Below are 25,800 nucleotides of genomic sequence, written 5' to 3' on the forward strand. Positions count from 1 at the left end.
TCGAGCTAGTGGGGAAATGATTGGGATGGCCGAGGAGGCACACGATACGTCCACGGGCTAGACTCTCTTTGATGTTGTAGGCTCTGGGAGGCCCGTGCTCCTCGCTTTGTATTTTGGTGTCCTGGCTGTGTATCACTTCGTGGTACACCTTTGTATCTTGTCGCGTTATCTTAATATATCGTGGGTTTATCCACTTTTTTCATAAAATAAATAAAATAAAATTCATATAACAGATACTACAGTGATTTTATCGCAGGTAAACCATATTCTTGTATAAAGAATAAAACAAATTCAAACAAAATAAAGAAAACACAAATACATGCACAAGTGTATGTTATACTTGCAAGGCAATTATATATTCATGAGCCGGTTGAACAGTTTGTATCATATATTCCACTTGGGAAAAAGCAATTGAAATCCAATAACAGATGCAAATCCCACTATGAACCCCAACCCTGTGAACATCCAAATCCATATCACATCAATGTCGAGCCCAGGGTATGCATTGTTGAAATTTGAAGAAGGCTCCACACTAGAATTAACACATTGCCTTGATAATTGGCTCCCGCACAGTCCTGGATTCCCTTCAAATGAATTACTCGAAAATGTGGAGAACTGGTTGCCATATGGTATTTTTCCAACTAAGTTATTATTCGAGAGATTCAAGAAAGACAGAAAGGTGAGGAAGGTCAGAGAGTTAGGAATCTGTCCAGAGAGCTGGTTTCCTGAAAGGTCCAATGACTGCATCTCCGTCAAATTCTCAAACACGGATGGAATTCGGCCATTGAAATCATTACCTGACATGTTCAGCGAAATGAGTGCCTTAAGGTTCCCGATAGCTTCAGGCAGAGGCCCTTCAAATTGGTTGTTCGACAGGTCAATAGCTGTGAAGATTGTCATAGTGTTTACTAGGTCCCTCTTAACACCTTTCAAAGCCACTGTAACCAAGTCCCAATAATCACTTGAATCAAACAAGCTATGATAACCACTTATGGATGAGAAAACAACAAATGAAAAATTGGCGGTCAATCCTCCTCTAAATGCATTTGTTATCCCCTGATGACTCATCATTGCCTTCATATTCTTGAAGCAGTCAGATGAGAGGGTGCCACTGAAGTTATTAGAAGAGATGTCTAAGATGTGCACCATTGCGAATGTATGATTGCCTTCACAATTGCCCCTAGTATTTCCGTAAGGTCCGTAGAATCCATTTTCCCTTAGTACAAGAACTTTCAGTTCAGGAAGGTTGCCCAACCAATATGGGAAAGAATCTACAAGATTATTGCTGCCAAGGTCCAGAAACTCTAGCTTGTCACAATTGGCCAATGATCGAGGAACTTCCCCTTCCAACTTGTTCCCGTGGAGATTGATCTTTTGCAGAGCACACCTTGAACTGATTTGTTGAGGAATGGGCCCTTGAAATTGGTTACCTCGAGCTCTAAGAACTAGAAGTTCAGTAAGACTCTCCATGAGGCAAGCTGGTATTGAACCATTCAAATTGTTGTAGGAAAGATCAAGGATTCTGAGATTTGTTGCTTGACAAATTGATGAGGGGACTTCTCCTGTGAGCCTATTGTTTGACAATGAGAAGAATATGGTGTTTTTTATGTAGTATGATATGTTGGAAGGGATGAAAGACGCAAAGTGATTGTTTGAGTAGTCCACAATGAAGCTATTTGGCGGGGGAAGGGGAATTGGTCCGCCAAGCAAGTTAGAGTGGAGATCCAAAATGAAACCCGCACTCATTGTGACATAAGGTGGAGGTCCCTCAACAAATGTAAATAAGTTGCGGGATAAATTCAAGTAGCAGATGTCCCCAATGCTCCAAATCCATTCAGGTATGGTGCCGCCAATTCTGTTATTTGAAAGGTTTAGGCATTCCATGTTGTTTTTATGCTTCAGAAAAGCTGGAATAGTGACTAGATTGCAAGATTGCAAATTCAACTGTGCAAGGGAAGGAAAGAGAAGAGAAGAATCACCAGTTCCGTCTGACACTGACAAGTTGTTGCTTGATAGATCTAAGGATTTGAGATTCCGGAGGTTGCGAAATAAGTCCAGTTCAATTGTGCCAGTGAAGTTGTTTGAGGACAACACAAGAGACTGGAGACCCAAGAGATCAAACATTGATTTTGGGATCTCCCCTAGGAGATTATTGTTGCCCAAATCAACAACTTGTAACACAGAAGAGGCATTTGAGAACTCTTCCAGCTGCCCAGAGAACTCGTTCTTACTTAGCTGTAACTCTTGCAATGCCGGAAGAGTGAACAAAGATGCCGGGATCGATCCAGAGAGAAAGTTCTCCTGTAAATCAAGAGTAACAAGATGGTTGAGCTGGCTGAAAGATTCAGGGACGGACCCAGTCAGATTATTATTTGAGAGCAAAATTTCAGAAATCCATATTCCACCGAGAACCACTGGTATCTCCCCTGTGAGGTTATTATAAGAGAGATCCAAATAGACCAACTGGCTTAGATTCCGGAATGACCAAGGTATTGATCCTGAGAAATGACAACCACTAAGATCCAAATCTATCAATGACTCCAAATTTCCTAAAGAATCCGGTAAACTACCAGAGAAATTCGTGGATGAAATTATCAAGCTCTCCAGAGTGCTATCTTTCAGGAAGTCCGGCAAATAACCTGAAAGCTCATCATTGTGTGATATATCAATATACTTCAAGTTCTTGAGTTGAAACACACTTTTCGGGAAAAATCCCTGAAGTTTGCAGTTGAAGAGAGTAAGCACATTCAAAGAGTAGAAATCTTCAAAGAATTCAGGTACCTCAGAAGACAAATCATTGTCATCAAGACGAAGTAGAGAGAGATTCCGGAGCTTGGACAAGGAACTGTCAATTGGTCCTGTGAGTGAACAGCCCACCAAGCTGAGAGCTTCAAGCTTTGGAACAGATTCAGAGATGACACTACACCACTCTGTCCCATTTGCAGAGACATTGACACCATCCAAGTAGAGTTCAATCAAGTTTGAGAAACCTCCAATGAGCTCCCGGAGCTCCAATGGAGGTGATTCTGTGTTCCATCCTGACCAAGAGAAGTCCAAAGATACCAGCTTTCTGAGGAGAGAGATGTCCATGGGTACTCGGTGGTCTATGACCCCGGAATTAGAGAGGTTAAGATGAGTGAGATTGCCAAGGTTTCTGATTTCAAGTAGAGGACTTTCGTCGAACGAATTGTGGGCAAGGTTGAGTCTTTGAAGCGAGGTGATGTTAAAGAGGAATGGCGTGATCTTGCCAGAGATATTTCGCTCGCTGAGGTCGAGAAAAACGACCAGACCGGAAGATTCTTCGCAGGTGAGGCCTTCCCAGGTGCAGCAGTCTGTGCCGGTGAGCCAGGACGGGAGTGAAGTGGTTGCATACGAGAATAAAAAGCCTTTCTTGAGCTCGAGAAGATCGATACATTGGGAATGGGAAGTTATTTTACTGGAAAAGGACCTGAACCTCAAGAGGAAAGCAATGAAAAGGAGGAAGAAGGTGATGGGGTTACGGTGGCCGGTACTCATTGAGGTACTTATTAGGCTCCGAAGCAATGATTTTGTGGTGAATGATACTATTTATAATAAGAAAAAGGTACAAAGAGTTCAGAGTCTTCAAAACATTGACTTCTCTTGTTGCTTGCCGTCCATGTGTTTAAGGCATTGCAAGTCAACAAGAAATAAACTGATATTTTTGAGTTCTCACAAAAACGCTTTTTCACGTGTTACAAATTCAATTCGCAAATGAAAACACGTTTCTAGCCCAGGAGTGTGAGTGATGGTAGAAATTTTGTAAGTGATCCCATCACCAAAAAATGAGTGGGCCCCATCACTTACCTCACTGAAAATTATGCACGCGGCTCTGTGTTCCAAGGATTGTGCAAGTTCTTACATTCTTAACTACCCATGTAGGGCTGCAATCTAGCCGAGCTTTGAAGTGTTCGAGTTTGACTCGACAGAATTAACTGCAAGCTCGAGCTCGATTTGAACCTAAATTTTTAACCTCGAGCTCAGGTCGAAAAACAATTCATTTATAATGTACACGAGCCTAACTCGAGCTTGACTCGTTAATGCGCTCGGCTCAAGCTCAAGTTCTAGCTCAAAAAGGTCAATGAATCTTAAGCTCGGCTCGAGTTCAAGCTCATTAAACCTAGAAAGTTTGAGATCGAGCTCTCAAATACATAACATTAATAAATTTATCCAATACAAACCAAAATGAATTTTAAAAATATATTTTGCTATAATATTTCAGATACAAGCAAAAAAATAACTTAGGAACAAGTTACCAAGAAAAAAATTGTGAACAAATTCGTGAGCAAACTCATTTAGCATATTTGTAGAATAAGCTCTGTGAGCAAACTCATTTGGTAGATTTGTGAGTAAGCTAGTTGCGGGAGTTCTGAACAAGCTTGTTTAGCAACCTCATTAGGAGGCTCGCGAGTCGTAACGAGCCAAGCAGTGTGTGGCTCGAGCACGACTTGATTAACTATTCAAGTTTAAAAGTTAATTATTGAATGAGCTTTTTGTCGAGTCGAGCATTTCAAGTGAGCTTCTGCGAGCAGCTTTGGTTCAATTGTAGCCCCTAGACCCATGCTCATAGTAATATATATATATATATATATATATATATATATATATATATAAATAGTTTCTCTATCTTTTCAAATTTATCATTTTAGTTCCTTACTTTAAATTGTAACTTTTATTCATGCTACTATTTTTAAATGAGAGCCATGTTAGTTTTTATAAACCCTAAACCCTAATCTTAAAATAAGACTAATATGGCCCACTTAAAAATAATAAATAGACTAATGGGCCGTTTGGATCGCGGAAATAGGAATGGGAATGAAAAAAATGGTAATGGTAATGGATGGTAATGGGAATGAAAATTGTGTTTGGTTGGTAGAAAATTTCATTGGAAATAGGAAAAAAAAAATGTTGTAAAATTACCATTTTGCCCTTAGTGCAAATGAATAATATTTTGAATATTATATATTTTTATTATTATCTTATATTAATTAAATAATTTATTTTTATTATGATTTAAATTACTTACTACAAATAACTATTATAAATATTTAGATATTATTTTCCATTTTAATAATTATAATTAAATATGTACGTTAAATAGTTCGTATTATTATTATTATTTATTTTAAAAATTAGAATTAAATATATATGTTAAATATGTTGTAATTAAATATTATGGGAGAAGGGCATTAATGTCTTTTCCCTTTAATTCCCATCCATTACTCCCAAATTTGGGGTAATGGAGATTAGCCATCTATTGCTTTGACCAGGGCATCCATTTACATTCTTTACCTTCCCCAAACATGTGCTTCTCTTGAGATAGGTGCTCATTTCTATTCCTGGATAATCAAAACCCCCATCCAAACGCATTTTAAAAGTTAAATTTTAAAGTAAAAGACTAAAAAGATAAATTTGTAAAACTAAAAAATTATCTAGAGAATTTAAAGGTCAACAAGGGTCCATGTCAAGGATTACCAAGCCTCATAAAGATTCATTTGCCAAGAAATTTTGAAACTTGTTTTAAGAGTCTGGATTCAAAGAAGACCTTGCAACAGACCAAAATCTTTGTAAACTAAACTAATGTTCACATTAAGAAGAATTATGCACATTAATAAAATGCACCAGAGAAGTCTTTTCTTTTAAAGGGTTAAATATTGGATGAACTTTTTGATAAAGTGAATAAACTACGATTTATTAAAAATCGAAAGAGTGAGCACCTGAAAAGACAAACCAATGAAGACTACAGACAAGTAGTCGTGACGAAAAAATGCAGACAAAGTCAAGCACAAACAAAGTCCAGCTGAGGGTGTAAGGAACAAAAAGAAGGAACAACTCCAGGGAAAAAGAACACTCGAAGCAAACCCCAAGAACATTAGGGGACTGTGATCTCTTCCCTCGAGGACTCAAGAAACTCAGACTCCTCTTGGCGTATGGGAGAAGACTCTTCCAGCCTTTGTCTTTTCTGCTCGGGAGCTGCAGAAACCCAATTTAAAAACATATGAGAAACTTTAATGATCACGTGAGATAAACAATTAATAAAACAATCATAAAAAAATTCTCCTATTACAGCCGAGCCAAATATTCAAAATTAAAAGGCCTAGATAAGGTATCGGGGTTATCTTGTTGTCCCCACTGAGCTTGCTCCGCCATCGACCCAACAAGTCAATTAGGGATGACGGGAGGTCGATTAGAGCAAAAATCTACCTAAAGTGTTCCCAAATTTGAGCTGCAAAGGGCGATGAATAAAAAGATGCTCCGTAGTTTCAATGTATAGTGAAGCATAGCAAGTATGAGTAGGGAGTTTATTACATTTTCGACTTTGCGGATTATCAAGGGTAAGAATTTTGTTATCCCAAGCTAGCCAAGTAAATGCTCACACCTTTCTGGGCAAAACCCTTCAAATGATTTTGGACATATTACTTCTTACGCCTCCATCAATCAAAAAAAAATAGAAGGACTTATCTCAAACTGAAGCTAAACAATGAAATGAGACATGTTTGTTTGAAAAAAATCAATTTTACAATTTTATAATGCAAACCTTGCGTCTTGATTTTTTTTATCTCACCCTACTTGAATTCACATCCATCTCTCACTAATGTTTGTGTTGTGACGATAAAAAGCTAAGTTTAATTAGCATAGATATCTAAGTGACTTCCACCATGGAATGGTAGACGTAAATCAAGAAGTAGAATACTAGCTACATGTTCTTAAGAAATGAATGCTAGCTTGTTTTGCTCACTATCAAAAATAAAAATAAAAAAACAATTCCTCACCTCCTGTTTACGAATTGAGTGAGAACTTCACATGAACTTGAAAGAGTGAGCTATAACTGAAGCAATGTACAGAAATGTGATTTCAAGAATTGTATCACTCTATTTTTGTTTAGAGTCTAATGGCTTTGACCAATTTTTACTGTCTGAAACCTGCATAAACCGTTTCCAGCAGGCAGCAGCCAAGTGGAAGGATATGAGCATGTTGTATAAATTATGGTCATACAAAGATCTAGAGCGTTGTTAGAACTTGATTGCATTCCCAATTATTCAGAGATGTGCTAAAATGTTTGTTTGAGATTGGCAAAAGACTTTCCAGTCCTACTCTTAAAAGTTGGGATCATCTTGATATATATCAAATAGAAATACCTTTCTTGTGTTGCTTGCATTTCTTTCTATTTCAATGTTCAACCTACATGAGTCAATTGCTACCAGTTTCTGGGAAAGTATCACTCCTGTTACTTATGGCTTTACATAAAGAGAAAAACAGAAGTTTCTAACGACTTCAGAATCAGAAGTTATACCTCTAGTCATGCTCTTAAAAGCAGGGATCATCTCTGATGTTCAATTTTCCTGAAAGTTCCATGCATTTGTTGCCAGTCAGTAAGCTGATAATATCTGCTTTCCCAGTTACTAACTACACATATATATGGTGGAAGTGCATCTGCAATCCAATAAATACAGAAAAATCCTAGCAATTTATATTCTCCAAATACTAAAAAAAACTCCTCTGTAATCAAGAATACTATCATATTGTGGATAAATGTCAGCATTGATATGTGTATATACTAATCACCAACCTCTATGAATGGTTTCAGGTAACAGATATATCAATACAAAATTATAAATAGAAAACATGGTTGGTGTCATGGAGAAAAAGAACATGCTAACTTGAGTTGCCAGTTAACATGTTTGCAGACAAATACAGAAAAAGACAGAAACTAATGATCTCTTGGCATAGAACTCTTTGTTCAATTATCAGAGGTATAATAGACATAAATGAAAAAAACGGCAGGTGTAGTAGCAAAATTTATGCCTCTATACTTGCCAATGCAAGGTATACTGTCAAAGTACGAGAGCGAATGTTGACCCTCTACTTACATGTTCTCGGTGACCAAACATAAGGGGATAGTCCTAGGGATGATGATCTTCCGTTTGACTGGCTACGATGACAGCAGTCCAAATGCCCTATTATTGGAAGGGCTTCTGGGTTCTCTCTCTGTTGGAGTCCTTGTAGATATGGCCTTGGTGGATCTCATTGCTGTAAATTTCTTCCATAATAAAACAATGTCTTCAAGTCCCCGACCGAGAAAGCTTCTTTACATCGCTCTGGTGTTTGGTTCTGCTGCCATGTCTGTACTTGCACTTTGGGCCTAGAATAACCATGTCTGTGCCTGCAGACCTCACCATTGCAGTTAGAGAAATGTAATATGATAATTCTTAGAAGATGGTGCAACAAAAATGGTGCTCTTTGTTGTAGAGAAGTTCCTTGAGATGATTGTACTCGATAAATTAATTCTAGAGGTGCTTAAAGTACTTGAGTTATTACTTCTCATTGTCCATAGAAGCGTTAATGAAGTTTCATTATATTCATTTAGCCAATGAAATGAACAGAACATGACTCCAGGGAAGGATTATATAATAATTCGACAGGTTGTTGTATTATTATATCATCTTTTGTACCATGTTCCTGGTGACCACACTGATGAGGGATAATATAATGTAATATCTGTTTATAGAATCAATTTCAAGTTATAATTCAATACTTATTATTGAAAATTGAGATAATCTTGTGTTCATCTTGTGTTCATCTCTTCCCTATTCTTTTTCTCCACTGCATTGAAAGATAAATGTGGTTGTCTATCACTAATTTGTTTCTTCTCAGCTGTTTCTTCCTTCTTGAAATCACATTCCAATGTTCAAAATTTTATCTACATTCAGATTCCAGAGTATAGTAGTCTGTAGTTGTTATTGGTGGGGTTCATGGGGGACTTGAAATTCCATGTTGTTTTCCTGAGAGGGTCCAATGACTATTATTTTTCCATGTAGAACTGGACTCATTGGACCTCTTCCTTGTTCAACTCATTCATAGAGCAACAAACAGATACAAACTCAACCTCAAAATTTTGGCTAATGGAAGTTTATGTTGAGTTCTGATTTCTATTTTGTTATATGTTTAAATATCAGTGAGTCACAACTCAATTGACAGAGGTTATGTTCATCTCTCTTTGTTACTTCGTACACGAATGTGTGGTAATACATTCTTAAATCAATGAACGGTATTATATATATAAGTATTCCAAAAATCCTAACAATTGATATTTTTGAAATATAGTAAATACTCTTCTGCAAACAAGAAAGCTTTCATATAGAATAAATATTAACTGTGATATGTATATGTTTATCATTCATCTCTATAAATATGTTCAGATAACAGAGACCTGTACAAAAAAAAACAACTTTGATGTTGTTGAAGTATAAAGAAGCCAAACACATGGCCATCATGCATTCATTAGTAACTGAATCAAGTTGGCAATAAACATGGTTGTAGACAGGAAACAGAGGAAAACACAAAGTGATGATCTCTTGGCAGAAAACTCATATTACAATTGGAGTTGCCGGAGGACCAGCAAGACAAGGAGGAAATGACAATATTGCACACATGCTATTCAACAAATATCTGATTGAATACATACTAATTAAGAGTATGGTAACCGGAGATGAAGGCATACCTTGGCCTTTGAAATAGTTTCTTTGATTGCAGAAGAAGGAATGCCCTCTTGTTTTAGAAATGCAGGTCTTTATCTGTTCATGAACCTCCTCTTGTACCACATTTTCCACTTGGGAAAGAACAATTGATAGATAATGACCGATGCAAATCCAACTCCATAACCCAATCCTGTGAACATCCAGAACCAAATCTTGTCCACATCAAACTCTGTGGGTGCATTCGTAGAATTTGATGATGGCTCCACGCTAGTTGAATTAATGCAATCCCTTGATAATGGGTTCCCACACAGACCTGGATTCCCTTCAAATGATGAATTCAAGAATGTGGAGAACTGGTTGCTTTGTGGTATTCTGCCCACCAAATTGTTGTTTGACAGATTCAAGAAAGCCAAGAAATACAGGGAGGTCAGAGAACTCGGAATCACTCCTGATAATTGGTTTCCCGAGAGGTCTAATGCCTCCAGCTCAATCATATCTCCAAGCGCCTGTGGAATTTCACCAGTGAAAGCATTGAGTGACATGTTCAAAGCATGGAGGGACTTAAGATCACCAAGAACTTGAGGAATATTTCCCACAAATCGGTTATTTGACAAATCAATGGAAGTGAAGGTAGTCAAGATCTTTACTAGTTCGATCTCAAGCCCTTTCAAATTGACCGTAACGATGTCTCGATAACTTGATGTCACCAAACTATCATTCGTGTATCCAATTGTCTCCGTCGGTCCCTGATGCACCATCATTGCCTTCATGCTCTTAAAGCAGTCCGATGAGAAGCTACCAGTGTAACGGTTTGAAGAGATGTCAAAGATTTGAAGCATCATGAAGTGATTGCCTTCACAAATTCCAGTCAGATGTCCAAAGAATCTGTTTTCTTTGAGAACCAGGACTTTCAATGCAGGAAGATTCATCGACCAATATGGGAAAGAGTCTCCCAACTTATTCCTACCAAGGTCTAGGACTTCTAGCTCAGCACAGTTGGCCCATGAGCTAGGTACCAACCCTTCCAACTTGTTTCCATGGAGATTGATTGTTTGTAGAGCACATCTTGAGCTGACCTTTTGAGGTATGTTTCCTTGAAAACTGTTCTCCCGAGCATTCAACACTCTCAAATCAACAAGGCTTTCCAATAGGCAAGCTGGTATCAAACCACTCAAATTGTTGTGAGAGATATCAAAAAGATAGAGTTTTGTTGCACTACAAATTGATGAGGGGACTTCTCCTGTGAGACTATTATTTGACAATGAGAAGAATCTAGTTTTGTTCAGGTAGTATGATATGTTAAAAGGGATGGAAGAAGTGAAGAGGTTGTTTGAGTAGTCCACAATGACACTGGTTGGTGGAGGGAGTGGAATTGGTCCTTGAAGCAAGTTAGAGTGGAGATCAATATAAACAACATTAGTGGGAGGAATGGAAAAGGACCTCTCAACGCCTGTCAATGAATTACATGATAAATTCAGGTAATAAAGAGTAGAGCTCCAGATCCAACTTGGTAGGGTGCCACCAATTCTGTTGCTTGAAAGGTCTAGAGAATAAACATTACTTGAATGCATCAAGAAAGGCATCTCAATATCTGTGAATGAGTTGAAAGATAAATCCATAGTCCAGCTGAAACTCCCAATGCCCCATATCCACTTGGGTATACTCCCATTAATTCTGTTGTTTGAAAGGTATAGGTAGTTCATATTTTTTTTATGCTTCAAGAAAGACGGGATGGCTGTCAGGTTGCAAGATTTCAAGTTCAACCCATTGAGAGATGGAAATAGACGAGAAGAGTCTGCAATTTGGTTAGAGATCAACAAGTTAATGCCTGAAAGATCCAAAGATTCGAGACTTGGAAGGTGACCAAACAACTCTAATTCTAGTACAGAGTCATCAAAGTTGTTTGAACTTAAATAAAGTGACACGAGAGCAGAGAGATGGACAAGTGATTTTGGGAGCTTCCCTTGGAGATTATTGCCCCCTAGATCAACAAATTGTAATGTAGAAGAGGCGTTTGTGAACTCTTGCAGTTGACCAGAGAGGTTGTTATTAGATAGAATCAACTCCTCCAATATTGGAAGTGTGAACAAGGACACCGGGATAGATCCAGTGAGTGAGTTGCCATCTAGATGAAGTGACACAAGCTGCTGTGCAGAGTCAAAAGTATTGGAGATCAATCCAGTGAAATTATTATAAGAAAGAAGAAGGGTTGAAATCTTTGAACTAGCAGGCATTGGTGGTAATTCCCCAGAGAAGTGATTATAGGAGAGGTCTAAATCAGTCAATTGACTGAGATTCCAAATTGACAAAGGTATTGGCCCTGAGAAATTACAACCATCAAGATACAAAGATGTCAAAGACTTCAAGTTTCTTAAAGAATTTGGCAAACTCCCAGAGAAGTTCGTATTAGAAATAGTCAATGCCTCTAAAGAGCTATTTAATAAGAATTCTGGGAGAAATCCTGCTAGCATCGGATTAAATGAAAGATCAAGTGTCTTCAAGTTCAAGAGTTCAAACATACTTCTTGGAAACAAACCTTTGAGCCTACACGAACTGAGACTAAGCTCAGTTAAAGAGGAAAAATTTGCAAAGAAATCAGGCACTTGGGACAAAAGATTGTTACTATTGAGACGAAGTATTGATAAATTCCGGAGCTTGGAGAAAGAACTGTCAATTGGCCCTGAGAGTGAACAATGAATCAAACTGAGAGCTTCAAGTCCAGGAGCGGAGTGAGAGATGGCTTGGCACCACTCCGTCCTGCTAGAAGAAACATTGACATAATCCAAATAGAGCTCTTTTAGATTAGAAAGGTTTCTGATGAGAGTACCAAGATCAGGCTTCTCCAGTTTAAAAGGATATATGTCAGAGGAGAGGTCCAAAGATATGAGTTTTGTGAGGCGAGAGATGCCCATGGGGACTTGGCCAAATATTCCGGAATAAGAAAGGTTGAGATGTGTGAGATTAGCCATTTTTTCCAAATCCGAAAGCAGGACAGCACTCAGCTGGTTGAAATCATTGTAGGCAAGATTGAGTGTTTGGAGGGAGGTGAGGTTGAAAAGGGAGGGCATGATGTTGCCTCCCATATACCTCTCACTGAGGTCGAGAGAGACAACAAGACCGGATGCTTCGTCGCAGCTGACTCCTTCCCACCCGCAGCAGTCTGTGCCAGGCAACCAGTGAGAGAGTGAAGTTAGTGCATCAGATAAGTCGAAACCTTTCTTGAGGTTAAGGAGGTCCAGGCATTGTTGTGAATGGGAGGTCATGAGTAGTGCATTAACTGATGAGGAGGAGCTTGACAAGGAGAATAGCACTAGTATAATGAAGAAGAAGAAGAAGAAGCAGCAGGATGGAATGGAAAAGAGGAAGGAGGTGGAGGAGGAGCCACCCCGGTGTTCTGAACTCTTCATGGTGGCAGTGGTCGCCGTGACAGTGAGACTTATAATATCATCAAGTATATATATATAGACATAGGCGCACAGCAAACATACCATGTGTACAGTATACATCACTCAACTTAAGAGTCGAACAGACCAGCATTCGTGTTTAGCACGCATTCTCCTTCACGAGTCATAAGTGAAAGATCCATTAGGAAGGAATAAATAACGACTTACTGTTTTTTTCACTTGGACATCAATTGGGAGCATTCCCCGGGTCCTTAATTAGCCCAAGTCTTCCAATAGAGTTCAGAGTGTGATGATGACTTATGACATGCACTAGAAAGCCAACCAATGAAATGCGTTGACGAATCCATTTTCTAATTGACTATTGTATCAAGCTAATCAACTTATGGGGATCCTTCTAACTTACCATTCACTTCAAGTTGAATCAACTCAAGTGGAGCATCCTAATTCACCGTCCATGACACGGCCTCTAGAGGGAAATTCACATGAGTTTACTACTAAGCTTCACTCTCATTGATGAGCTGATGATGTCAAAGAGTCATATAATAGCATTCTGCAAAGACACAAGTCAATGGGAAGAGCATTAAAACTAATGACATGCGAGGGTTGCCATAAAGAAATTTTGCAAACCATTAAAACAATGGAAAGCTACTTGCATTTATTTATTTTTGTTGCTTACGTCTTTTTTGATGGAATTTCTCCCTTTAGTTTAATAATTGATATACTTATATATCTTATTTAGCTTCATCTCTCCTACTAATCCAAGAGAGTTCAATGTGTGCTGATGAAGAGAATAACCATTTGAGAACAGGAATCTATATAAAGTAATTATACAAGTCATTTTATTCAAATCATTTAAACAATGAAAAATTGTGCTGGTCTGCCAAGAGTTTGTGCAAATTATTAGAACCTTGGAAGACTGAATGCTTGTGTTCACATTCAGGAAATATAAGCCAATCAATAAAAATGCATCACCATGTTATTTTCTCAAGCTTTGACAAAAACTTATGGCATCCATTTTCTTGTTTTGTAACTCATGATACTTATCTCACCAAAGAACTTCACATTATTGAAGGAAGGGTGATGCCAACAGGGCAATACAAGATAAATGCTATCTAAGAAATCTATTATTGTGTGTTAACCACTTAAAACTAGGATTTTCAAAACATAGCTTTTCTTTTGTGGGAGGACAAGGTCTATGTTTAACGAATGCTATTATATTACTCTACAATTTTTTGGAGTCCAATAGCTTTGAATGATTCTTACTGTCTGAAACCTGTGTAGACCCTTTCCAGCAGCCAAGTGGAAGGATATGATCATTTTATATAAGTCATGGTCATATCAAAGTTTTGGAGCATTGTTGGAACTTGATTGCATTCCCATTCCTCACAGATGTGATAAATGTTTGTTTGAGATTGTCAAAGCCTTTGTAGTCCTACTCTTAAAAGCTGGGATCATCTTGATACCTATCATATAGAAATACCTTTCTTGGGTTGTTTGCATTTCTTTCTATTTCAAGATTCAACCTACATGAATTAATTGCTACCAGTTTCTAGGAAAGCATTACTCCAGTAAGGCGGAGAAAAAAAAAAAAGGTTTCTAACGACTTCATAATCAGAAGTTATGCCTCTAGTCATGCTCTTAAACGTTGGGATCATCCCTGATGTCCATGTTTCATTTCTCTTCGAAGTGAGACATGATAGAGTACTGAGATGTTTTTATTCTGGTTTAGTGTATTTTCCTGATAGAGTTCTATTCTTCTCTGATTTGCGTTCTGAATTTATTACTGTTATTTTCCTTAAAATGAGATCATAAACTTGGAGATGTTTTCATTCTGATTTAGTGTATTTTCCTACTGCTTATGGCTATAGATTTGTGAATAAGCCGATGCGCTTGGAACTTATTTGTTCCTGGTTGTGAAAACTCTCTTAAATCTCTGAGGTGTATTTGATCTGGTTGATTGCTGAACTGTTGTTCATTTTCCTACTGAAATCCATTGAAATCTTCATTCAGACAAAGAACTTCAGCTGATTTGAGTGTGGATCTGAGTTGATCCATTACATATTACTTCTCATTCTCTGTGAAAGTGTTAATGTAGTTTCAGTAATATTCTCATTTAGAAAATGAATGAGAAAGTTGATCAATCATCAATTCAGCTGCATTTTAATGTCTTCAGATATGAACAAAACATGCCTTGTGACTCTGTCAATTATATCGTGAAGGATGATATAATAATTCAACAAGTGTTTGATGTATAGTTGTTTGCAAAATCAATGTCAAGTTATAATTCAAGCCCTGATAATTTAGTTGGTAACTTGGTACAACTGAATTGGCAGTTAATTTAGTTCCAGATGGGACGGACAGAACAAATCTCATTAGCATGGATATCTTATGACACATCTTATTACATTACAAAGCAAAAGTAATTTTTACAGTGGTGCAATAGACATAAACCAAAGTACAGTACTACAACAACAGGCAATTTAAGAAAAACACGTTATTTGCTAGTTGGAAAATTAAAATAAAAATAAAAATGGGATTGAGTTTTTACCTGTTCATGAACCTCCTCTTGTACCATATTTTGAGTTTGGTAAACAACAATTGATGGAAAATGGCCAACGCAAATCCCACTCCGAACCCTAACCCTCTGAACATCCAGATCCAGATCTCTTCCATGTCGAGTTCATGAGATGCATTGTTGAGACCTGTAGAAGGCTCCATGCTTGTTGAATTAACACATTGTCTTGATAACGGGAAGCCACAAAGTCCTGGATTTCCTTCAAATGAAGCATTGGGAAACGTGTTGAACTGATTTCCTTGTGGTATCCTTCCTACTAAGTTGTTATTTGACAGATTCAGGAAGGACAAGAATGTCAGGGAGGTTAGAGAGTTTTGGAATCTCACCGGAGAGTTGATTTCCTGAGAGATCCAATGACTCTAGACCCCTTAAATTTCCAAGAACTTGTGGAATATGGCCCTTGAAAGCATTTAGTGACATGTTCAAGAAATTAAGTGACTTAAGGTCCCCAATCACTTCAGGTAAAGTGCCTTCTAATCTGTTGTTGGAGACATCAATGTATGAAGTCGTTGCTGGAATCTTTGGTAGGTCCCTCTTATACCCCTTTGCAACTACTGTAACTAGGTCCCTCATAATATGTTGATGCTGGATTATAATATTGTGGTTGTGGTGATGCATTATAAGCGCCGCCTCGATAACAAAATAAGATTCGCCGACACGGCCTTCCATTGACGTCCACATATGAGAATCCAATTGTTCCATCCCCTTCTCGATGAATCATCATAGCCTTCATTCTTGTGAAGCAATCCAATGGTAGATTGCCAGTGAAGTTGTTAGACGAAATGTCTAAGATTTGTAGAACTTCAAAAGTGTGATTGCCTACAGACGCTCCAGGAGGACATTTGAAGTATCCATAAAATCTATTTTCCCTGAGAACAAGGACTTTCAATGCGGGAAGGTTTCCTAACCAATATGGAAAAGAGTCTGCTAATTTATTGCTTCCGAGATCTAGAAACTGAAGCTGTTCACATTTGGCTAAAAATTTTGGTATTTCTCCCTCCAACTGGTTTCCATAAAAATTGATTATTACCAACGAGCAACTTAAGTTGATGTTTCGAGGAATGATTCCTCGAAATTGATTCCTTCTAAGGTTAAGTACCTGCAAATTAGAAAGGCTCTCTAACAAACATTTGTGGATTGAACCACTCAAGCTATTGTTTGAAAGATCAAGGACTCTAAGATTTGTATCACAAATGGATGTGGGGATTTCTCCAGTGAGATTGTTGTTGGCCAAAGAAAAAAAAGAAGTGTCACCCAGGTAAGCAGATATATTAACCGGAATGGAACCAGTGAAATAGTTGTTTGAATAATCCAAAAATTGTGCCTGGAGAAGGGGAATTTGTCCTTGAAGCATATTATAATGTAGATCAAGGCTGTTAATGCTCGTCATCGTTAGAGGATCAGGAAGAGGCCTCTCAATATCAGTAAATAAGTTGCAAGATAAATTCATAGACCCGCGGTAGCTTACACTGGTCCATATCCACTTGGGTATAATCCCATGAATTCTATTGTTTGAAAGGTCTAGGAGTTTCATATTCTCCTTATGCTTCAAGAAAGATGGGATAGCCGTCAGATTGCAAGATTGCAATATCAAGGTATCGAGAGATGGAAATAGAAGAGAAGAACCAGCAATTCGGTCAGAGATTGACAAGTCAATGCCTGAAAGATCCAAGTATGTGAGATTTTGAAGGTGGCCAAACAACTCTAATCCCACCATCGAACCATCAAAGCTGTTTGAACTTAAATCAAGTGAGATGAGAGCAAAGAGATTAACAAGTGATTTGGGGAGCTTCCCATGGAGATTATTGCCCCACAGAGCAACATATTGCAATGTTGAAGATGCATTTGTGAATTCTTGCAGTTGACCAGAGAGCTTGTTGTCAACTAGATACAACTTCTCTAATTTTGGGAGTGTGAACAAAGACATGGGGATAGATCCAGTCAATAAGTTGTCTTCAAGATGAAGTGATATAAGGTGATGTGCATGACCGAGAGTGCTTGGGATCTGCCCAACAAAGTAATTAGAAGAAAGATCAATGGTTGAAATTTTTGAACCAGCAAGCATTGGTGGTAAGTGCTCGGAGAGATGATTATGGGAGAGATCTAAATAAACCAATTCACTGAGATTCCCAATCGACCAAGGTATTGACCCTGAGAAATTACAATGACGAAGATCCAAGGATATCAAGGATTCCAAGTTTCCCAAAGAATTTGGCAAACTCCCAGAGAAATTGGTATGGGAAATAGTCAATGTCTCCAAAGAGCTATTTAATGGGAATTCTGGGAAAACCCCTTCTAGCATCTCATTAAATGAAAGATCAAGTGTCATCAAGTTCAAGAGTTCAAACACACCAGTCGGAAACACCCCTTGAAGTCCACACTCATTGAGACTAAGCACAGTCAAAGAAGAAAATTTTGCAAAGAAGTCCGGCACTTGGGACGAAAGATCGTTATAATCAAGATGAAGTATTGATAAGTTTTGAAGCTTGGACAGTGAGCTGTCAATCGGTCCTGAGAGTAAAGAGCCTTGTAAGCTGAGAAGTTGAAGTCCAGGAACAGAGTAAGAGACGGCTTGACACCACTCCGTTCTGCTAGAAGAGATGTTGACTCTATCCAAATAGAGCTCTTTTAAATTAGAAAGGTCTTTGATGAGGGTACCAAGATCAGGCTTCTCCAGCTTTAGAGCATACCTGTAATCCATATATGAAGAGAGGTCCAAAGATATGAGTTTTGTGAGGTGAGAGATGCTGATGGGGACTTGGCCTCCCAGCAGTCCGGAATGAGAAAGATTGAGATGTGTGAGATTAGCCAGTTTTTCCAAATCAGAAAGCAGGACATCACTTAGCTGGTTGAACCAATTGGAGGAGAGATTGAGTGTTTGGAGGGAGGTGAGGTTGAAAAGGGAAGGCATGATGTTGCCTCCGATATACCTCTCGCTGAGGTCAAGAGAGACAACAAGACTGGATGCTTCATCGCAGCTAACTCCTTCCCACCTGCAGCAGTCCGTACCAGCGAGCCAATCAGAGAGTGAAGTTAGTGCATTAGATAAATCGAAACCTTTTTTAAGGTTGAGGAGATCCAGGCATTGTTGTGAATGGGAGGTCATGAGTAGTGCATTAGCTGATGAGGAGAAGCTTGAAAAGGAGAATAGCACTAGTATGATGAAGAAGAAGCGGAATGGAATGGAGGAGCCACTCTGGTGATGTGAACTCATCATGGTGGTGGTGGTCGTCGTAACACAGAGAGACATTTAGATGAATAAGTTGAGTTGTGAGACTGATTCTGAAACTTATATAATATCATCAAGCATTTTTATAATTTTATATACATTGGCGTCGCACAGCATAGCATACGGATACCATGCAGTGCATACATCTCTCAAGTCAAGAGTCAAAAAGATCGGTAATGGATTTAATGATAAAAAAGGAAAAAATGATGACTAGTAAAGTGCACATTATTTATGAGAAAAACCAAGTCTGTTGTTTCTACTTGGAAATCAATTAGGAGCATTCCCCGGGTCCTTAATTAGCCCAAGTCTTCCAATAGAATTCAGAGTGTGATGATGACTTATGGCATGCACTAGAAAGCCAACCAATGAAATGCGTTGACGAATCCATTTTCTAATTGATTATTGTATCAAGCTAATCAACTTATGTGGATCCTTCTAACTTACCATTCACTTCAAGTTGAATCAACTCAAGTGGAGCATCCTAATTCACCGTCCATGACACGGTCTCTAGAGGGAAATCCACATGAGTCTACTACTAAGCTTCACTGTCATTGATGAGTTGATGATGTCAACGAGTCATATAATAGCATTCTGCAAAGACCCAAGTCAATGGGGAGAGCATTAAAACTAATGACATGCAGGGATTGGCATAAAGAAATTTCGCAAACCATTAAAACAGTGGAAAGCTACATGAATTTATTTATTTTGTTTCTTGAGTCCTTTTGTGATGGAATTTCTCCCTTTAGTTCAATAACTGATATCCTTGTATATCTTATTTAGCTACATGTCTCCTAATAATCCAAGAGAGTTCAGTGTGTGCTGATGAAGAGATAAACCATTTGAGAACAGGAATCTATATAAAATAATTACACAAGTCATTGTATTTGTATCTTTTAAACAATGAAAAATTGTGCTGGTCTGCCAAGAGTTTATGCAAGTTATTAAAACCTTGGAAGATTGAATGCTTGTGTTCACATTCAGGAAATATAAGCCAATCAATAAAAATGCATCACCATGTTATTTTTGTTGGTGTTGTTGCTCTAAACTCTCTGCTACCTTTAGAGTCAGCTACACTATGTACGTGCATGGGAGGCCAGCGGCTGATTGGATAGAGAAAAGTAAAAGCTGAACTTAGATTGGATGTTAGCCGACATCTCTTTTAATTCTCTGTTGTTTCCTTTTATTTCCTTGTACTTTTTGTATCTTTGCCTAGTGGCAAAAGTTGTTACTTTTAGTGTCTTTATATTCAGTCATGTAGTCAATGCTAAGATTAAGCTTAATAGAAGAAGCTTCATTATCTATCATTCTTCTTCCAATATACGTGAGAGTCTCTGTGACAAGAGTGCAACTAGATTTCACCAAATATACAACTGCCTAACTTAGCTTCCTACAGTGGTATCAGAGATTTTGGAGATGGCCGCTCCTCTTCATCCTCAAGAGAAGCCAACGTGCCATTCTTTAAAGGAGAGAACTATAACCTATGGAGTTTGATGATGAAGACGATGTTTCGATCGAAAGATTTGTGGAGTCTCGTTGAGAAGGGCTTCAGTGGAGAAGGTGACGGGGCTCGACTCAATGAGAGCATGAAAAAGGATGCAAAAGCACTATTCCTCATCCAGCAAGCTCTTGATCCAAGAGTGCTCATCAGAATCTCAGAGGCCAAGACTGCCAAAGAAGCTTGGGACATCATTAAGACTGAGTTCCAAGGGGATCCGAGCACTCTCACCGTTGAGCTACATTCTCTTCACCGAGAATTCGACGCAGCAAGAATGAAGCGTGGAGAGAACGTGCAAGACTTCGATTAGCCGAGTCTTGGATGTGGTCCATCGGATCGAGGATGATGGGGGAGGAGTGTCCACAAAAAGAGCTGTAGTAGCCAAAATCCTAAGAAGTCTCTCACCAAGATTCTCACAGGTAGTTCACTCATTAATAGTCGCTAAAGACACGAATACTCTAACTATTGATGTACTTAGTGGTGCATTGAGAAGTCATGAGTCAATACTTAATCTTGACGGTGAGCAAGACGAAGACAAAGCCTTGCATGTCAAGAGCACTCCGTTTGGAGAACATAGTCATCGAGGAGGTAGAGGTCGAGGTCGCGGCAACCCGGAGGAAGAGGGCGAGGCCGTGGGAGGAGCTATGATGGTGGGCACTCAACAGAAGCTAGCAAACAACATAAGAATGTCCAGTGCTTTATCTGTAAAAAGTATGGACATGTCAAAGCTCAATGTTGGTTCCGGAACAAAGAAGCAAATGTAACCGAAGAAACAAAAGGAAAGGAAGAAGAAGAAGGAGTTGCATTCATGGCTTGCGATGAAGTCTCACGAAGATGGTGGAACACAGCTAATCGACAGTGGTGCTCGAATCATATGTCGAGCGAGGAAAGGTTGTTCAAATGTATTGAAGCTACTCCAAACCAGTCCATACGATTGGGAGATGGAAAAAAATACTCCCGATGGGGGAGTAGGCACCGTTGCACTTCGATCAAACTATGGAAAGACCACCATCTTGAACAATGTCCGGTTTGTGCCTAACTTAGCACATAACTTGCTAAGTGTGGGGACGATTGATGAGCTCCAGCTACGATGTGGAATTCACGAAGGTGAGTGCATAATCAAGGAGGCAAAGACCAAGATACAAGTTGCTCGTGTGAGCATGACTTGCATAGATTATTCCCACTCGGAGTCGAGAATGTTGGGGTGGCGAATGTGGTCCGGAGTGAGACAAATAATGCAAATCTCGGCATAAAAAGGTACGGCCATCTCAACACTAGAAGTTTGAAAAAAATCGCATGAGCATCAATTAGTGCATGGTTTTGCCATCTATACATGAACCAAGTCCTTGTGAAGCATGTTCACTCGGCAAACAAACACGCGAAGAATTTCCAAAAAGGGCGGCGAGGCGAGCCACGGTTCCATGGAGCCGGTACACGGTGATCTAGTGGGACCGATGCAAGCCACTTCACTCGGAGGTAACGGTATTTTTTTCTTACTAACCGACGATCGCACGAGATACTGCTGGGTGTTTTTTCCTTGAAAGAAAATCGACGCGTTGCGGCCAGTTCAAACAGTTTAAACTTCTCGTCGAGAAACAACTCTCGTTGCCACTAAAGGTTCTCCACTGCAGGGCCGAGGGAGGTGAGTTCACTTCTCAAGAGTTCAAAAAAATTACGTGATCTCACCCGGCATCATGCATCGATTAATGACACCAAGAACGCCTCAACAAAATGGCGTTGCAGAGAAAGAATCGGACGATGATGGAGATGGCGGAACTCTTCGAAGGAGGCAAGGATGCCGTCGGAGTTTTGGGCTGAAGCGGTGGCCACAGCGGTGTATATCATCAATCGCTCCATGACCAAAGCTTTGGAACTTCAGACGCCATATGAAGCTTTGACGGGGTCAAAGCCAAATGTTGATAATCTAAAGGTTTTTGGATGCATGGCGTTTAGACTTGTTGACTCACAGAGAACAAAGTTCGATGATAAATCAAAACCCTGCGTTTTCATTGGATACTGTGAACAATCAAAGGCTTATAAGGTTATTGATCCAGATTCAAAGAAGGTTCACATCAGCAGGAATATTCGCTTCTTTGAATCCGAGATCTGGGATTGGCTTAAAAACCCATGGTGGGTCTACATCAACCACGTGCCACATCTCGACATGGAAAGGGTACCGATCACTACTCTGATCGAGGGCAACTCTCCACCGTTGATCTCTTACGATGAGCGATTAGAGGCATCTCGAGCTGCACACTACCTCATCCACACTTGAAGACAATGAGACTCAGGCAAGGTATCGTGATATAAGCGATATATATAATTCATGCTCCTTTTGCAGCGATGAGCGGATCCCACCACATTCGAAGAAGCGACTATGAACCAAGGCGGGTTGCGACTATGCATGATGAAATGATGGCAATTCATAAGAATGGGACACGGGGAGCTTACCAACCTGCCGGATGGGAAGAATGTGATCGGATTAAAATGGATTTTTCAAGTCCAAATTTAATCACGATGGGTCACTATTGAAGAAGAAAGCAAGGGTGGTCGCTAAAGGTTATGCACAGCGGGAAGGTGTTGATTTTGAAGAGGTCTTCGCCCCTGTTGCTCGTATGGAGACAATACGAGTATTCATGGCCATAGCAACACAAAAACAATGGTGCATCTATCAGCTCGACGTCAAGGCAGACATTCTCGAGCAGGGGAGCTAAAAGAAGAAGTCTACGTTATGCAACCAGAGGGATTTGTCATTCAAGGAAAAGAAGATCAAGTATCTGAGACTCCACAAGGCCTTGTATGGGCTTCGTCGGGGCACCTCGGGCATGGTATGGCCGAGTCGATGATCACTTCACCAAAAATGGGATTACGTGCTTGCGAGTCGCGAACGAGCCCGATGTTCTGAGGAAGCATCAAGGAGTTGCAGGTGAGCTTCTACTCTGTTTATATGTGGATGACATAATATATATGGGGTCATCTGATGAAATGTTGAGAGAATTCAAGCAAACAATGATGAAGACCTTTGAAATGTCGGATCTCGATCCGATGAAATACTTCCTTGGCTTGGAAGTGAAGCGATCAAAAGGGTTCCTTGTTTCTCTCTCAAAAGAGATATGCTGAGGATCTCCTGAGTAAAGCAGGCATGATACATTGTAAACCCATTAGTACCCCAATGAATTCAAATGAGAAGCTGCAATCTCGGGGACGATTACGGTTATGCAAATCCATCAAAAATACGAGGATGCTAGTTGGGAGATTGCTCTACCTCACACACTCTCGACCCGGACATTATGCATCTTTGTCTCGATTGTGTCTAGGTTTATGCAAACTCCTAGTATGCATCACCTCGGCAGTGATGAAGCAATTCGAGATACATCAATGGAACAACCAACTATGGTCTCCTCTACACTAAGAATGATGAATTCAATTTGATGGCTACTCAGAGCGGGATGGGGTGGGTCGCGGGATGACCGAAAAAAAGCACCACAGGGGTGGTTGTTCTCTTTAGGGGTCTGCGGCTATAGCATGGTGCTCAAAGAAGCAACCCATCATCGCATTATCCAAAGACCTGAGGCTGAATACATATCCATCACTTCAGTTTGCATGCGAGGCAATCTGGCTGCGACGTCTATTAGAAGACTTGAATAAAGCACAGGGCAGTCCCAGCATCATTCGTTGTGACAACAAAGCTGCCATTTCAATTGCTCGAAATCCAGTTATGCATGGGCGTACAAAGCATATCGACACCCGCTACCACTTCATTCGTGAGCTCATGAAAGATGGGTTAATTGACATAACTCACTGTGGAACAAATGAACAAGTGGCGGATGTTTTTACCAAAGCATTGCCAAATCACAAGTTTGAATACTTGAGGGAGTATCTTTGGGGAATCGGAGAGTTGTAAGCAAAGGGGAGCATGTTGGTGTTGTTGCTCTAAACTCTCTCGCTACCTTTAGAGTCGACTACACTATGTACGTGCATGGGAGGCCAGGTGATTGGATAGAGAAAAGTAAAAAGCTGAACTTAGATTGGATGTTAGCCGACATCTCTTTTTAATTCTCTGTTGTTTCCTTTTATTTCCTTGTACTTTTGTATGCTTTGCCTAGTCGGGCAAAGTTGTTACTTTTTAGTGTCTTTATATTCGATCATGTAGTCAATGCTAAGATTAAGCTTAATAGAAGAAGCTTCATTATCTATCATTCTTCTTCCAATATCTGAGAGTGTCTTGTGACAAGAGTGCAACTAGATTTCACCAAATATACAACTGCCTAACTTAGCTTCCAACAATTTTCTCTAGCTTTGACAAAAAGTTATGGCATCCAATATTTTCTTGTTTTGTAACTCATGATACTTATCTCACCAAAGAACTTCACATTATTGAAGGAAGGGTGATGCCAACAGGGCAATACAAGATAAATGCTATCTAAGAAATCTATTATTGTGTGTTAACCACTTAAAACTAGGATTTTCAAAACATAGCTTTTCTTTTGTGGGAGGACAAGGTCTATGTTTAACGAATGCTATTATATTACTCTACAATTTTTTGGAGTCCAATATCTTTGAATGATTCTTACTTTCATGCGAAAACCCGTGTAGACCCTTTCCAAATGACCCAAGTGGAAGGATATGATCATTTTTATATAAGTCATGGTCATATCAAAGTTTTTGGAGCATTGTTGGAACTTGATTGCATTCCCATTCCTCACGGATGTGATAAATGTTTGTTTGAGATTGGCAAAAGCCTTTGTAGTCCCTAATCTTAAAGTTGGGATCATCTTGATATCTATCATAAATGGTTGTTTGCATTTCTTTCTATTTCAAGGTACAACTTACGTGAATTAATTGCTACCGGTTTCTAGGAAAGTGTCACTCAGGTTACTTAAGGCTTACATAAAGAGAAAAACAAAGGTTTCTAATGACTTCGATGATCGGAAGTTATACCTCTAGTCATGCTCCTAAAATGTTGGGATCATATCTGATGTCCGTGTCTCATTTGTCCCTGTAATTGAGACATGATAGAGTTCGAGAGATGTTTAGTTTCGATTTGGTGTATTTTTCCGATAGAGTTCTATTCTTCCCTGATTTGTGTTCGAATTTATTCTCAGTTACTTTCCTTAAAATGAGATCATAAACTTGGAGATGTTTTTCATTCGATTTAATGTATTTTTCCTCGCTGCTTATGGCTAGATTTGTGATTAAGTTGATGCTTGGTTGTTTGGAGCGATGTTGTTCCTCGGTTGAGAAACTCTCTTAAATCTCTCGAGATGTATATGATCCGATTGATTACTAAAGCGGTGTTCATTTTTCCTACTGAAATTCATCAAAAATCTTCTTTCGGACAAAGGAACTTCAGTGATTTGAGTGTGGATCCGAGTCGATCCACTACATATTACTTCTCATTGCATATGAAAGTGTTAATGAAGTTTCGATGAATATTCTCATTTAGAAAATGAATGGGAAAGTTGATCAATCATCACTTCAGCTGCATTTTAATGTCTTCAAATATGAACAATACATGCCTTGTGGCTCATCAATTATATCAGTGAAGGATGATATAATAATTCAACAAGTTCTTGTTGTATAGTCTGTTTGAAAAAAAT

The 25,800-nt window shown here is 39.2% G+C and overlaps 3 protein-coding genes across 4 annotated transcripts; all 3 read right to left on the reverse strand.

Annotated features, from left to right (window-relative positions):
* Nucleotides 1–384: 384 nt before the first annotated feature.
* On the reverse strand, nt 385–3,516 carry LOC120254151 (receptor-like protein 33). The gene has a single exon (XM_039262289.1). It carries the CDS (start codon nt 3,514–3,516, stop codon nt 385–387), a length of 3,132 nt encoding a protein of 1,043 aa, XP_039118223.1.
* Nucleotides 3,517–8,130: 4,614 nt separating this feature from the next.
* LOC120254148 (receptor-like protein 43) lies at nt 8,131–12,891 on the reverse strand. Of its 2 annotated transcripts, XR_005534539.1 has the most exons (2): nt 9,521–12,891; nt 8,131–8,182 (listed from the first exon to the last, which is right to left on the reverse strand). XR_005534539.1 is itself a non-coding variant. In XM_039262285.1 (1 exon), exon 1 carries the CDS (start codon nt 12,758–12,760, stop codon nt 9,590–9,592), a length of 3,171 nt encoding a protein of 1,056 aa, XP_039118219.1. In that variant the 5' UTR covers nt 12,761–12,891; the 3' UTR covers nt 9,354–9,589. The 2 variants fall into 2 exon arrangements, 1 of the variants encoding a protein (XP_039118219.1); XM_039262285.1 differs by lacking the exon at nt 8,131–8,182 and having other exon boundaries at nt 9,354–12,891.
* Nucleotides 12,892–13,156: 265 nt separating this feature from the next.
* On the reverse strand, nt 13,157–18,722 carry LOC120254149 (receptor-like protein 7). Its single transcript, XM_039262286.1, has 2 exons — nt 15,450–18,722; nt 13,157–13,451 (listed from the first exon to the last, which is right to left on the reverse strand). Exon 1 carries the CDS (start codon nt 18,691–18,693, stop codon nt 16,012–16,014), a length of 2,682 nt encoding a protein of 893 aa, XP_039118220.1. The 5' UTR covers nt 18,694–18,722; the 3' UTR covers nt 13,157–13,451; nt 15,450–16,011.
* Between the last annotated feature and the right edge of the window lie 7,078 nt (nt 18,723–25,800).

Source organism: Dioscorea cayenensis, unplaced genomic scaffold (assembly GCF_009730915.1).
Source record: "Dioscorea cayenensis subsp. rotundata cultivar TDr96_F1 unplaced genomic scaffold, TDr96_F1_v2_PseudoChromosome.rev07_lg8_w22 25.fasta BLBR01000368.1, whole genome shotgun sequence".
NCBI classification, from domain to species: Eukaryota; Viridiplantae; Streptophyta; class Magnoliopsida; order Dioscoreales; family Dioscoreaceae; genus Dioscorea; species Dioscorea cayenensis.